The following is a 15,729-nucleotide window of genomic DNA, read 5'->3' on the forward strand; positions in this document are numbered from 1 at the left end:
AAAACGGTCTTTCACCAATACTTTATTAATTCTTCTAAAGTCAATACACAAGCGTGGTGTACCGTCGCGTTTTTTTATCAATACAACTGGGCTACTGAATTCTGACTCCGATCGTTCAATTACACCATTTTTCAACCACTGTTCCACTTGCTCATCCACAATGCACCTCTCCGTGAACGGTAATCTACGCGGCCTAGAATAAATGGGTGTTTCGTCTTTGAGCACTATGTACATCGCCACTTGTGTTGTTTTACATTGATTCGGCTGATAATTTATGATCATTTCACGTACCTGTTGTCTCGCATTCTCACTAGCGGTTTTGTCGATATCAATCGTTTTGTTGTCATTTACTAAGTCAATTTTCATTATTTTAGCTTCTTCGTCTATGGGATCGTCTTCGTCGAGGATTTTACGAACGTTTATACCATCACGATTAAATAAAATTTCAGCGTATAAGCATAGTTCTTCGCCAATGATCACTTGTAAGTCCATGCACCGAATTGGAACGACATAAAAATCTAATATGAACTCATTATCGTCAATTTTAATTAAGTTTTTAAAATGTCCAATTGGTTTAATCCTATTTGAATTGCGATCACTACCGAAACCAATTAAACATACGTTACATTTTTCTAAGATAGGCTTATTCAACTTGTTGTATAAGTCTTCGCGAATTATATTAAATTTACTGCCTGTATCGAATAGGGCTGCGCACTGTAAATTGCCAATAAAAATGGATTTGGTAGTTAAATTGTTTTTTTGCTGTAAACTGCGCGTATTTATTTTGTTTTCGGCTCGTTCACAGTTTTTAGAAATATGTCCGTACTGGTTGCACTTAAAGCATTTAGTACCTCGATTTTTATTTTTGCAATTCATGGACAAATGTCCCTTTTCACCACAATTGTAGCATTTCACTTCTGTTTTATTTGTTGAGAAACTTTTCTTTTCGCTTTGTTTAAAATCGTTAACTTGCTTACTTTTTTCACACATTGTTTCATATGATCTTAATTTGTCTTTAAATTCATTAAGGTTCTTTGCACCATATAGTATCATTTTATTTACATAACCGTCTCTAATTCCATCTATTATATACTGAATCAGCGCTTCGTCTTCGATATTGCCGCGAGATGCGATATCTTTCATTTGATAAAAATATTCAAACACATTTTCATCTTTTTTTATTTTGCGAGCACTAAGTTGCTTATGCAATTGTGCGCTATTTGTTGTTGTTCGAAACTCATTTAACAGGGCGTGTTTTAAAGCACACCACGAATTTAAACCTCTTTCACTCAAAATAAAAAGTTTAGCAATGCCTCTAAGAGATTTTTTTGCAAACACTAGTTTTTGAAACCCATCCCAACACATCAGTGCAGCTTGTTCCTCGAATTCTTCAATCCACCTTTCTACCGAAATGATATTTGTGCCATCAAATGGTCTAATTGAGTCCTCTATATCGCGAAAGTTCATTGCAAATTTTGGTGCTTCTCTTTGTAAAAATTTTGTACGTGTGTACGCTGCTGCTTTATTATTATCATCCACTTCAAACATTTTATTGCCATTATCGTCACGAGATTTTTTAAACTCGCGTTCATTGCCTCTGAAAGTGCGTTTACTGTCAACGTCATCATCGACTTCTTCATCTCCTCCTTCGTCATCATCATCATCGACTTCTTCATCTCCTTCTTCGTCATTACATTCATCGTCGTTTGCGTTTTCGGACAACAAAAAATTTTTACGTAGATTTCGAAATATGTGCAGTTGTACATCTTTAACACAATAACTTATATTTAGTACAATACAAATTGAAACCAAATCACGTTCAGTCAAATTATTTTTAATATATTCGCATTTGCTTGCATACGCCTTGTCATTTTCGTCGTAATCGAATCCAGAAAATTCTCTCAATCTCTTTCGATTATTTCTATCACCTTCTTCTTGGTATATAAATTTATGCAACGCTATTATTATGTTTTTGCTGCTACTGCGCAGGCTGCTGCTTACGAAGTCATTTAAGCAAGTCATTGTGTAGACTGAATTTCACAATTGCCGGAAATTCAAATCCCGGTTGAGCCCCCAATTTGTAGGATTCCTTTTTATTAGAATCAAAACTAATTAATTAAATTACAAAAAAAATATATATAAATGAAAAAAACTGTTTGTTCTTCCGCACACACGTCATTACTTCACACGTCTTCTTTCTGCACTGCCACACTACGTTTGTTTCTTCTTTTTTACTTCCTTATGCTCGTGTGCTGGCGTTGCCAGATCTGCGTCCCACATATATATATTCAAAATTTTTTACGATATTGACATGGCACAAATATTAATAAAGCACATAATAAATTATTTAAAAATTGTAAATAATATAATACCTACTTATGTAAAAAATTATATATATATATATGTATAAATATATGTTGCCAAAAACAACAAAGACAGTGGCAGAAGCTCCACTGTCATTTTCTTTCTATCTTGTCTTTAAGACATTACGGATTGTTTGCGCTATATTTATTATTATGTTATTTGTCTATCAGTATAAGGGACATTATTCATATATTATGTTGTCTATCAGTATAAGGGACATTATACATATATTTTACTCTTCTAAAAGCTGACACCTCTAAGGCAGAGACTAGAGAAACCCCGGATATCGGAGCTGTGGATATGGTGAGATTGATGTGCTAAATAAGAGATGTTATAAAATAAATTAATTAGTTATAATAGTTGACATCTATTATAAAAAAGTAATTAGTTTTTATGTCGCACAGGTATTTGAATTATAATATAATTTAATAACTCTACTTATTTCGATAGCTTCTACACTTTTAAAAACCGACATTCTGATCCTTGGATAACAGAAAGCACGCATATAGTGAGAATGTTGTACTGCTTAATAGATAATCATAAGATTACTTAGGTAAATTTTAATTATAAATGCCATGCACGTGGATGTTTGTATTACAATTCAATTTATTTTAAATTATTTCTTTAGTCGTATATTTAAATTGTATAGTATGTTATGGTGTATTTAAAACAACAATTTTATTATAATGTTATTTTGTATAAGCACTAAATTAATTTTTCAATTATAAAGTCAAATCCCACTGGCAAGTTTCATTCGATTAATTGAAAACAGAGTGATTGGTTTACCAAAATCAATATAGACAGAAAGATGAACATCAGATATTGGATACGTTTTGCTAAAAAATATACTGTGTTTACACGAGCACAGATATTTACTTTATTGCATTACACCCCTAATATATATTATTTTATTCTAATAAGAAGGGCATAAAAATAATGTTTGTAAATTTACAGAAAGTATCTTTCCTGTCATTGACAAATTTAATAGATTTTAACTGCCCATATTTGGTCCCGTGTATGTTAAGTTTATTTTATATAGCTGATTTTGCTTTTGAAAAATATAATCTTTAACATGAATAATTAATTCTAATTTGTTACGTTCAATGAGTTCGAAATGATTTCAAAGTTCGAAATGATTCAAAAGTTTTGGTCCTTCATCTAATTATTGTTAATGAACTTCTGAATTAATCCAATTTATATTTGACAGCAGCACAACAGAATAATTATTTCACCTCCCCCAAATATCTTTCTGGTACTATAATACAAAAATTGGTTGTGCTTTATAAATGTTATTGGCAATTTCTTGTATGATTCATCATGGATTAGGCATTGCTTGAAAAGGTAAGTAAAAATAATGTAAATTTTTTATTTTCGTTTTGTGTACCACCTTTACATTGATGATCTGAAGTAATTATTGGGTGCCACATACTATGACCTATAGCATAAGCATATTTATCGTGAGTTTGAAACGTAGATTAATCCTAGAAAAAATTCAAGTAAAAACAACTCCTTAATCTCCTTTAAGTATTATCCTATACTTAGATATTTCTTTCTTTCTTTGTGTTAAATAAGTGCCGTAAATATTTTGACATTAAAAACATCTACTGCAGTACATAATGTAATATTGATCAGCATCTTAAAAATAGAATAACTTAAAGTAATTTCATATTTTCTTTTAAATAAAAGAAAAGAAAGAACACCCAAAATATACAATAATTTCTTTGGAATTGGAATATGTGATTTAAATGAACGCCGCTAACTGTGTTTCAATTTATACTTTGTTTTGTATTTCCTTTTTCTTTTTGATAGTTGGAAATCAAGAAAATGCTTTATTTGAGACTTAAATTCTTTGAAACCAGATTTTAGGAATGAATTGTAAAACGATTTAAGTCATTGATTCACATATAGGCAACGACCTAAACCTCACGAAATTCACTAATTACAGAAAGGAAAAATCGATAGGTTTAATAATGAGGACTGAGAAAATTTAATGATTATTAGATTATACATAACTAATTAGAAATTAGATTTCTAATTTTGCCGGAAGCAAAATTATTTTCAGTTTTAATAAATTTGATTCAACGTTGCATTTGATTTGCGTTGATAGACCACTTTTTTATGAGAAATAGGAATTATTAGAAATATTATTATTAGGAATATTGAAATTAGTCAGTGAGATAGGTGGGACTCTGCAGAATCCCCCCAGCTATCATAGAGTAAAAGTGCCCAGATGCACTAACTCGGAAAAGGCTTAACATAAGACATAAGATAAGGAAGTAGTTAGAGGACATAAAACATTTATTAGAATATTTAATATTATTAATACATTTTATTTTTGTTTCAAATATATTTTATTATTTTCAAGCAACATCCGAAGAATAAAGTAGATTTCTATATTTGTTAATGTGTGATACGTTACTTAACCCCGCCCTAACAATTCTCAAGTCCACTTCTGGACTCTCAGGAAGATATGTTGATTTAAGGTCCTTCATCAACTAAAAGACAAATAAATTATATGTTTTTTTTTAGCCTAGTTAAAGCCTAGTGTGGGGTAGAGATAAGCCCCCCAGCTATTATAGAGTAAAAGTGCGTAATAGCACTAACTCAAGAAGAAGAAGAATCAAGAAGAATCAAGATAAATTCAAAAATTAAATCAAACTCTCTAAACTGTCTACTATATTTTTTATAATTAATTATTAATTACTTATAGTTAGTGATATCTTGTTCTGTAATGAAAAAAAGTACGACAGGTGCGTTAAATAAATAAGAACGCGTGAGCGGCTCTTGACTCATTCACACATATTTAAAAACGTTTTTTGACACTTAACGATAGTCCTGCACTCACTTTTTTAGTTTAAATATTTTGAAAGGACAGATGTCCAAAAAGCAAACAATGTTAACAATTAACGTTTATGTCAAAAGGACTTCTGAAAAGGACTCGAAGACTTAAAACGTGGCAAATAACGCTTGCGTGATTTCCGCGCAAAACAAAGCAAGCGAGGATAAAGAGAGAAAACGTTAGCGGCAAATGCGGAAAAATAATATGAAAACGATTTCATTGTTGGCAAATACTTCCAAAAGATATTAAGTGAAATAAAAAGTAAGCTTAAATGTTGCTCTGGCAATTAAAATCAATGCCAGGGTAAAAGTACTGTCAGTAAAAATTCACGCTGCACTGCACTTTCTAGATAATATTGATAAAAAAAAGTATCTAAAAATTATTAGGGTAAAAAACGCAATTTTTATAGGATTTCCGCTACTTTTTTATGATTAACAGGGAAACTACTTAACAGAAACGACAGGAAACAATTACAAACTTACATTGTTCCATATTTATATGTCGGTGTTGTAATCCTTGATAATCTTGGCTTTCAGTAATGAATTTTCAATATTAATTGAAATGCGTTACATTATTTCTTTACTACATTATTTCAGTTACCCGAAAGGACATCAACTGGGCGTTACATAAAGTATTGTTACTTGCCAAATGCTTGTATGTCTAGTTAAGGGCTAAAACATAGATTTTAAAGATGGAATGCAATTTAATTTTATGTCTGCATTAACATAATTTCGTGTAGTTCAACTGATTTCCACCCATTTTTCAATTAAATGCCTTGATTGTTGTTTACCGTTGCCCTAACTGGGCATGAAACCATTGGTTTATTGCCTGTACTTCCTACGTACAAGGATATTAGGATAAAGCAAAAACTAACAAAAAACTTAAACATAATTTATAAATGTCACATTAATTATTGTCGCCTCTAAGTGCTTCATCTACCATTTTTGCTGAATGTCACTGCATTTTAATTAGCCGAGTTTTGTATCACAAAAGTTTGACTTTATCTTTTTTCTAAATGCGCATACGAGGCGAGGATTTTTTAAAAATAAAGAAAAGAAATTATGCAAAATAATTTTTATACACTTAACAAGCATTTGAGTTATGTTTATGGATACTTGATGAAGTGCAACCAGTATAAATTTTTGGTCATCAAAATAAATATGCGGCGCGCACGTACTCGTTTAAGGACATTTAAGGATATACAAATGTTGCAGCTATGCACCATAAGCAGAAGGGAAAAGGTCGTTTAAATTCATTTGCATAACAAAGCAAAATTTGAATACACATAAAAAAAAGTTTTTTTATATTCTCTATCTAAAAGTGATATACTGATATATATGACGAAGTTCTGTAGAACGGACCACTGACTCCCTTTATTTATTTAGGAGGGTTGCTTGCTAATTTTAATATTGAAAACTAACTGCGGGTGTGAAGCTGTAAATTTTATATTATTTACTTTCACATTTTTGTAAATCTTTCTATATCATATTAGAGTTATGAATGTTAATGTGATTGAAGGAAAAAAGATTTTAATGGAAATAGATACCAAAGGAATCATGGGACGTTATATTTTCAAGCAGTTAAATTTTATAGCCGCAATTTTATTTTAAAAAAGTGCTTTATTTTATCTTTTACTTTTTATCTAACTAAAATGGATCAAATTACTTAAATGCTGAAAATAATATTGCAAAGAGATTGAAAATGTTTAAAATTCAAAAATGTTATTTCACAAAGATCACTGAAATTAATACATTACAATGAGATTTTGTTTAATAAAATCTCCATCTGTGAAAACATTTTTATTATCAAAAATGGTTAATTTACTCACTAACTATTGTTGTAATATATTATATTTACCATTCTATTTACTTTAAAAAAACTCAATGTTAAAAAGAGAACTTTTCGTTTGCAAAAGTTATGAGATTTATATTTTTACGATTATGATTTGAAGTAGAGATCTTTATTTGATCAGACCAACAGTTTTCTGTACTAGCTGTTGACGATTTATTAACTGAAATTTAAAGAACTTAAGCTTTAGGATTTGAGAAATTTAAGTAAACATACAGCGGCAGAGCTTTCCACATAAAGACTTAGAAAAGTTTTAACATTTTAATGCCTAATTGATAAATCGTTTGAAACACACAATTGAATCAACTAGAAGAGTCTAGTGACTGGACTCATATAAAAAAGATTGAATTATAGATGCCGAATAGACTAAGTTTTCATTATTTTATATCTGTTAAAAATAATAAGTATTTTCAGGTTAGATAATGGTTATTTTAAAATTCAAGATGATAAAACTATATGAATCAAATAGTCATCTCAACAAATTATAATGGAGTCAGTCTTTAATTATTATCAATACTGTCTGTGGTGCAAAAAATAAAATAAGTCAATTATGATTATTTTTGCCTCATAAAGTGCCTTTCCCTTTAGTTTTTACCTTTAAATTAAATTTAATTTAGTTAATACTATAGTAATAATTACAATATGTTTTATGAATAACGTTACCGGTATTGACCTTTAGTAATGAAATGTGTTACCCAATATGATCAAAAGCAAATGCTTATTGTACCTTAAAGAGAAGTGAAGAAATTTATTTTTGACCTATATGGAGAATCAAAATAATAAGTTGTTTGATTGCAATCAATATAATAATAATAACTGAATTCATGAATTATTTAACAACTAAGTATAATTACTCTGGTACTATCTTGATTTTGAAAGTGATATATATAATCACATTAGGATAGTTCTAAAATCAGATATCTCTAAAATATAAAAGACAATTTAAAATAAATTGCAAAGAATTGTCACCAAGGAATGAAACAAGTTAAATAAACTTATATAAAGTGAAAAATGCAATAAGACTACTCATATAAAGCTAACGCTGAACAGATATATGTATAGATAATTTGAATGAGATTGACTACTCAATATAAACTTTTTCGGAAGTGAATATACAGAATAAACTTGAGAGCATATAAATATGCCTTCACTATAATAATATTCCTTACGCGAATATTTGTTATTAATACCAAAAATAGTAATAATATAATTCTAATAATAATAAGTACTAGAAGATTTGTACACCGCAATCTGAAGAGGGATACTTAACTTAACATTTTTAAGTGGAGAACTATTAAATCTATAGAATCCATAAAATATTATTTTAGAGACGAATGCTGGTTAAAGTTCTTGTTCTTACTCCTTGAAATTAATTTTAACTTGTGTTTATAGATCTACGACTTTAAATATTTCAGCAAACAATGGGGTAAAACATGTATTGTAAATCACACAACAACTTTATTCCTGAAGGCAATATTCCATGTCGCTCAGCCTCGTTGTAATTAAAAGTCGTGCGAAGCATGATATCCCCATGCATGGAGAAAAATTATTGTTCATTGCTTTTTCATGTCACTAGTCCATAAACAGTTTCAAGCAATGCATTTTCAGGAAGCAGTTGAATAGCTAATGAGTATATTTATTGCAAAAATGTTTTTTTTGACAAAACAATTGACACAAAAGTGATTCTTAAGGCTTCATAATTATTGTTTCTTTATATTGCAAATATATAAATAATATATAAATTCTGTTTGAAAGTAAGCTTTTCGATGATGACTTGCCAATCATTACAAATAAAAGATATGGTGTATTAGTCTCAGACTAATAATATATTGTATTAAAAATCTCTAAATATCGATATCTTGTTCATAACATTAATTTTCTTAAGCATCATTTGAATCCAATATACATAACATTGTGTACTGTTTACTCTATTGTACTTACAAAATGTTTGTTTTTATTACTTAATGACGAATCACAGAAACTCTATATTTATAAGTAAATCTAAATTAGTTGGGGAAGACGCATCTCATAATTAAAGTTCATAGGTAACATAAACAACCTTTAGGTGGAACCTGTTTAGCAGACTTATCTAAACTATACTAACCAAACCTAACCTTTTTAAGTATTATTATTATTTTTTTTTATATTCCACATAAAATTATATTAACGTATATTTAGGCAATAATAGGTATCTTCTATCTTTATCCTCGACCTATTAGTAATAGATAATTATATTTCAAAAAATTATAAAAAAATATTATTTATTAAACTTAATTCTTTCATAAACAAATACTTGTCAGCAAAACACAAAAAACTTAGTGACTTCATTACTTTAACCACAAGAAAAAATGTGAAAGCTGAAAATATATAGTTTCAGTTTGACATTAATCCTTTAAATATTGACTAAAGCGATTTTAACGGATTAAAAATCATTAAAACCATTTTCTTAACCATTAACAAATGGAAGCGTTGCAGTCAAAGTCCTTAACTATGACACAACACCGGCTTAAAAACTAAATAACGAAAATAAAATGAAACATAAAAATGAAAACTATACTTGTTACAAAAATAACAATGTCTGTTTGTTTATCCAATGTTTTTCGGGTGAGAGAACATACAGAAATCAGAGGATAAACCAACAAAAAGGATACACATTAGCATTTCACTGCGCACCATAAGTTGATATATGCTAAAGACCAACATGACAGCAGAGTGATAGGGTAGTAGATGAGTAGTAGTAGAAGTTGGCAGTACGAGAGTTGAGAGAAGAATTAAGCTTAAAAAATGTTAAACAATAGCTTCGAATTTAAAATTTTAAAATTGTTACAAAATCCTTTAACCTAGTTCCAAAGGATAACTGTAAGCATTGCGTTTCATAGATAAACCGATTCGAAAAGGGTAATAAAAACTAAAAAGGTCGTTCTGAGTAAATAAAAATCGAATCCGGTAAAAAACCGTTTGATCAAATGGAACGTGTAACTGCACAACCAAAACGAATTTTGATATTGTGAATAATACACATGAAAGGGGTAAGGGGTTAAAAAAGGAACGCAATGCATTAAATTTTGCACTTTGCACATATTATGAATTTCCTTCGCAAATAAAATATTTGATTGGATATTATTTATTGTTTAATATGCTGTAGCCGTGCTAAAATAACAAGGATAACACCGGAATCTTTTGAGAATAGTTTCAATAAAAGGGGTTAACATATTTTTTTGGTTTTTTGGAACAAATCATTTTCAATTTTTGTTTGATTAAGCATTTTATTTAAGTTAAAGTAAATAACGTGTAAATTATTTATGCTACCAAATGCCATGTTAACAGTTGAAGCGTGAAAGTTCTCATTACGCTTGATGCATGAAATCTGCAATGTCCTTTCAGTTATTGTAATCAATTACGGCTTTTTATTGACTTTATCATAAAAAATCATATATATTTAAACCCTTTTCCGTATCATCTACTAAAAATTCGGGAATAAACAAAACACTTCTTTTAGAAAAGAAATTTATTTCCATCTCACTAGTACCTTATGTTATATTAAAAAAAAAACAAGCATAATAATAATTGAAACTTTTAATAATAATAACATATTTTATATAAATTGATATGAATAGATATGATTACCGACATAGGTAAAGCAAAATGTAGCACTTGTATTAATATCATTTAATTCATTCCGTTTGAGGACAAGTAATATAAAATTCTGTAACTTCAAACTTACGATGTGGGAGAGAATTCTGTGAAATTTGCTATGTCCTAAATACCAAAATAGATAGTACACCAAAATGGATGAATATATATTAAACATACAGAACAACTAAAACTACGTCTTATAAATTGTATCGGTTAATGAATTAAATATTCTTAACAAAAGAAACGAGGAGGAATTAACTTAAGATAAGAATGAGAATGGAACAAAGTTATAAAGTAAACTCAAACTTAGCACTGTTATTATTTTTGTTATTATTATTGGGCACTCACATCTATAAGATCCATTGTACTATCCTTGGATATCTCCACCGAAATAAATCTTAACATATTGGTATTATTAATTAAAAATCGAATGAAGCTACTGGATTCCATATCTGGTAATCGCAAGACACGAACAGATAAGGTGGGCCGAAGTTTTCTTAACCACTTAATAGAATCTACCGGTGTCGGTGTTGTTTAGTTCCATCTTTCAAATTTAGTAATTGACAGTACAGTTACGAAACCAGTGATTAATTCCAGTTAATATATTTCGCCTGAGAAACCTGTCATTTTTGTCATTGACTGAAATCAGCTGCTAAATCTGTTTTAGATCTTTAGATGTTACTCAGATCTTTTTGACAAGTAAATATTAAACAGGTTATAAAATTTATCAATTGCAAAAGAAGTTAATATTCCCCCTTGTGAAAAGTTAGCTGTTAGCTGCTTTATTAATATCGTTTCTCTCAGGAACAGGTATTTAAAAGAGGTTTCCTTTATTCGTAGTAGCCAACGTGATTATGAGATTTTGGCAGCTTCTGAATTACTTGGATTTGGTGCTCTAGGAATGAAAAGATTTTATAACTACTTGGTTATTAAGAGATATAATAATAGTGCCGTAATCTATAGCAAAAAAGAGTTGCTAGGGACTGTATTTTAAATGAAAACTTTAATATCATTTTTGAATTACAATAACAAGAAAAGTAACATTACATAGGTATAATGTGAATATATAACGAAATATTAAGCAAATTCGCTGAAATGTGCACACCATATAGATAGGTATACATTATTTAGCAATGGATGTCGTTGAACTAAAACTTTTATCAAATCCATCACATAGGATTAAAGCGTGAGCTAAGTATAACATATAATTCCCAGTTTCATCTTTCATATAATAAAAAAATCATTTATTAAAGAAGTTGGCTTTGATTTTTAAATAAATTTCAAATGTAACAAACATCAAAACAAAATTATTATTATTTTTTTTTTTTTTTGCATGACGCTTTTTATACAAAAAATTTACGATAACAAACAATTTAGAAAATTTTTTATGCAAAATTAACTTCACTCTTCACAAAATAAATTAAATCGCCATAATGGGCTCGAAGGTGGAATGCCAACAAAGGCTATCAACAGAATGTCGGGATTTTTATATATATCATAAGCCTCAGCCGCTACCAAGTAAGAACTTAATATATTTCTTCATAATCTCCATATTATATTCTGGTTTTCATATTTTATTAAAAAATTTGTTTTTTATAAAAAAGCCACTCGTGTCAACTATTATAGAAAATTTTACTTTCGCGAACTTGTTGACCAATATATGTATTCAAATATTCATCCCGACCTTCCTGATGATTTTTATATTAATGAAACGGAGTATTATGATAGGTTTTGCAAAGGTCACGATGATCCTCATGCACTACTAAAAAGACAAATTTTAAAAAATAAATATCCTTTGTACAGTACACGTGCTATAACTACATATAATAAGTCTGGTGATCCCAGAAAGGAGTTCAAAAGGTGTTCCTCTATAACGAAGCCAGTATATATGCAAAGTACAAAGTTTGGCTGAGAAGTTACATATTGTATATAAATTAAATTTTTGTATGGTGAAGATATGATATACTTTTTGTAGAAACTAATAATAAACATTTCAATGGTGTCATTTTTTATTTTGGTAGTAAAGATAAAACTTGGGATAGATGTATAGTTTTTTTATAGTATGCAATAACTAATATAAATTTTAGTGTTTTTAAGAAAAACTTCAAGGAAAATTTCTCTCATAGCGATTGAATTTATGAAAGAATTAGACAAAACAGTAAAATCACTTAATACAAACTAAAAGAAAATTGCAAAATATCATCAAGTATTTTTTGGGTCACATATGTAATTGACCTAAATAGTCTGGATTATTATTATAATGACATGTTCTGTACAATATTTGATTGTATGAACTTAGACTATTCACGAAGAGTTTGTAAAAAAGTTTTGCAATTTTGCCTATTTCGAGCAATATATCTTATTTCACTTATCGATTTATTCGTTTCATTGTTTATGGATCCAAGCCAAGAATTGCGTGGTCGTCCACAGGTTCTACTGCCTTGCGGATTCCAGGTGAGTGCCGCATGTGCTATGTAATTTGTGCTTTTGCGTAACGTCTGGATAAGTAAATAGTCTGGGTAAGTATATAAAAAAAACAACTAATATTATCTGGTTATCAAAATGGTTTTTTTTGTACTATAAATAGTACAATTTGTGGAGTTTTTAGAAAAAATTGCTTTAATCGTACGTTAACTACGAGGGCACCAAATAAGTATCGACACTAACTTAAAAAAAAAACACTGTACGAATTATATATTTAGCAAAAAGTGCCTTTTCCAAAGTATTATGGTATAAGTTATTGTTATATATATACACTATTTATAGAACATGTGTTGCTTCTACATACTTCTGAGCTAATTCAGTCATTCAAGAAACGAATAATATCATGTTAGAGAGGTGAAAAATTTGAATATTATCTAAAAGAAAAAAGTTAAATAAAAATCTAGTCAAAAAAGAACTTTTAGTCAAAAAATGGTTAATACCTCAAAAATTGTACAATAAAATAAACTACATCTTTGTGTAATTTATTGTTTTGAACTCATTGTGTATTAGTAGTGTGTCGTTACTTAAACTATTTTTGAAGACTTCTTAGAATAAGGACAATTTTTTATTTCTGATATATGTATGTTTAATTATGCAGATATTTTCCATATAAGAATTTCAAGCGTTTTATAGGTGTAACTTTCTAACTGAAAGATGAAGTCAAAAGATTTTGAAACGGTGATTTTTATGCAGTAACTAGATATAGTAACTAGTAACTAGACATAAAAAATATATTCATCTATTAAACCAAAATTTCCTTTATATAAGTACCTAGTATCAATTTGTAGGTAAATAGTTTAAAAGTTATATGGATTCAAAGATGCTCTGTTTTGAAAATTTTTTGGTTATTTTTTCTGAAAACCCTATTTCTCTAATCAGACATAAAACAAACTACATATTGTTATTTTCAACAGACTCAAACAGTGTTTCAATCAATTCAAAGCAAAAGCCTTTCAAATTTGTATTCATAAAAAATTGGATTTTTGACTTCAACGATATCAGTTTTGGTAAAGATATTAGTCCATATAAAACACATTGAATACTGACATATTTTGGTACGTATTAGATTGACAGACACTACTGTATACTATATGTTTTGTTTGATTTATTATTTATAATTCGAATATTATTTATAATTATTATTTTTATAACTAATTGTGAAATAAGTTAACTTTTTTAAAAAAGTATACCCACAGTAAATAATAAATAAGTCAAGCTATATATTGTAGGCTCATAGTAATAGCATTAATTTACTATTGTGTAATCATCAGATAGCATTCTACAAAAATATTTATCGTGTTTATTTATGTTAGTGTCTACTTTGTATATGCTAAAGAATTTAAATAATTTCGTATATAAATAAATAAAAATTTTAATTTTAAAGTTTTATTTTGAATTTAAAAAACAAAGTGTATCGATAATCTATTATATTGGTATAATCATACCAATTAAAAAAACGTTCCCCGTATAAAAAAAAATATTACAAAAGTAAATGTGTTATTATTATAAAATATGTAAAATATAAATTATTATAAAATATGCTGTTTAAACTACTTACTAAAATTGAATTGGATCTCAATAGGCTCTTTTTAGTTTCATCATCTATAAAATTTTTTTTAAGTCATAAATTCACAAAATCAAATTAAATATATTTATTAAATATTCTTAAACATTTGAAATACAAACGGAATAGCTGCTCTAAGATTCTACATTTATTAAAGCCGTTATTTAATAATTATCACTTCAACTTTAAAAACAGAAAGTTACTTTATACGCAAGTAATTAGTCCTGCACTACTGTATGGATGTGTTACATATAGCAAAGCCTCAAATACTACCTCAAAGCAATTACAGATAGCTCAAAACCTGTCTTTAAAAAAACTGTTTAAGATTCCATGGTATATTAGGTCAACAGACATACATAGAGATCTTAGGATTGACTCAGTGAAAAAATATATCAGAGACAGAGCTCTAAAATTATTCACTAAAGTTGATACGCTAATTAACCCCGCCCTAACAATCCTCAAGTCCAGTTCTGAACTCTCAGGAAGATATGCTGATTTAAGGTCCGTCATCAACTAAAAGACAAATAAATGATGATTTTTTTTTTTTAGCCTAGTTAAAGCCTAGTGTGGGGTAGAGATAAGCCCTATAGCCATTATAGAGTAAAAGTGCGTAATAGCACTAACTCAAGAAGAAGAAGACTCAATGTTACAATATTCAATAAAATGTTATTAGACCATATCACTACAACTAGTAATCTGAAAAAAGTGATCAATTTCAAACCCATAAGGATAATTTCCTGTGCTTTGAGCCATACAATACCTCATATTTGATGTAAATATAGGATAACAAGTTATTTCTGAATAATTTTTTTTCGGTTTCTTATCGCAATAAACAAATCAAGAAAATTGTTTTTTATTAACAATTGCAGAATAAGATATTTTTTTTATAGAATTACATAAAAACAAACTCGTAAAAAACATTATTGATACTTTGATAGAAATCTACCCCTGCATTTGTGTCATACTTCAACCTAGTTAATACTTCACTGATAGA

At 28.6% G+C, this 15,729-nt stretch overlaps 2 protein-coding genes across 2 annotated transcripts in view; one reads left to right on the forward strand and one right to left on the reverse strand.

Annotated features, from left to right (window-relative positions):
* The window catches only part of LOC119680621 (cadherin-23-like), a 7,526-nt gene extending 5,504 nt beyond the window's left edge, over window positions 1–2,022 (reverse strand). Inside the window, exons 1-2 of the mRNA XM_038093541.1 lie at window positions 1,281–2,022; window positions 63–1,136 (exon numbers count right to left, since the gene is read on the reverse strand). Coding sequence (XP_037949469.1) covers window positions 63–1,136; window positions 1,281–2,022 — 1,816 coding nt within the window. The remainder of the gene's footprint in view (window positions 1–62; window positions 1,137–1,280) is intronic.
* Window positions 2,023–12,042: 10,020 nt separating this feature from the next.
* LOC119673179 lies at window positions 12,043–12,699 on the forward strand. The gene is made up of 2 exons (XM_038084413.1): window positions 12,043–12,205; window positions 12,292–12,699. Exons 1-2 carry the CDS (start codon window positions 12,121–12,123, stop codon window positions 12,597–12,599), a joined length of 393 nt encoding a protein of 130 aa, XP_037940341.1. The 5' UTR covers window positions 12,043–12,120; the 3' UTR covers window positions 12,600–12,699.
* Window positions 12,700–15,729: the final 3,030 nt, after the last annotated feature.

Source organism: Teleopsis dalmanni, chromosome 1 (genome assembly GCF_002237135.1).
Source record: "Teleopsis dalmanni isolate 2A chromosome 1, ASM223713v2, whole genome shotgun sequence".
NCBI classification, from domain to species: Eukaryota; Metazoa; Arthropoda; class Insecta; order Diptera; family Diopsidae; genus Teleopsis; species Teleopsis dalmanni.

Excerpts from the sequence above, each read along its gene's own strand:
- LOC119673179 (XM_038084413.1), top strand. The coding sequence starts at position 12,121 with ATGGGCTCGAAGGTGGAATGCCAACAAAGGCTATCAACAGAATGTCGG. Across the intron at positions 12,206-12,291 it reads TAAGCCTCAGCCGCTACCAA|CCACTCGTGTCAACTATTAT; the intron begins GTAAGAACTTAA and ends TTTATAAAAAAG.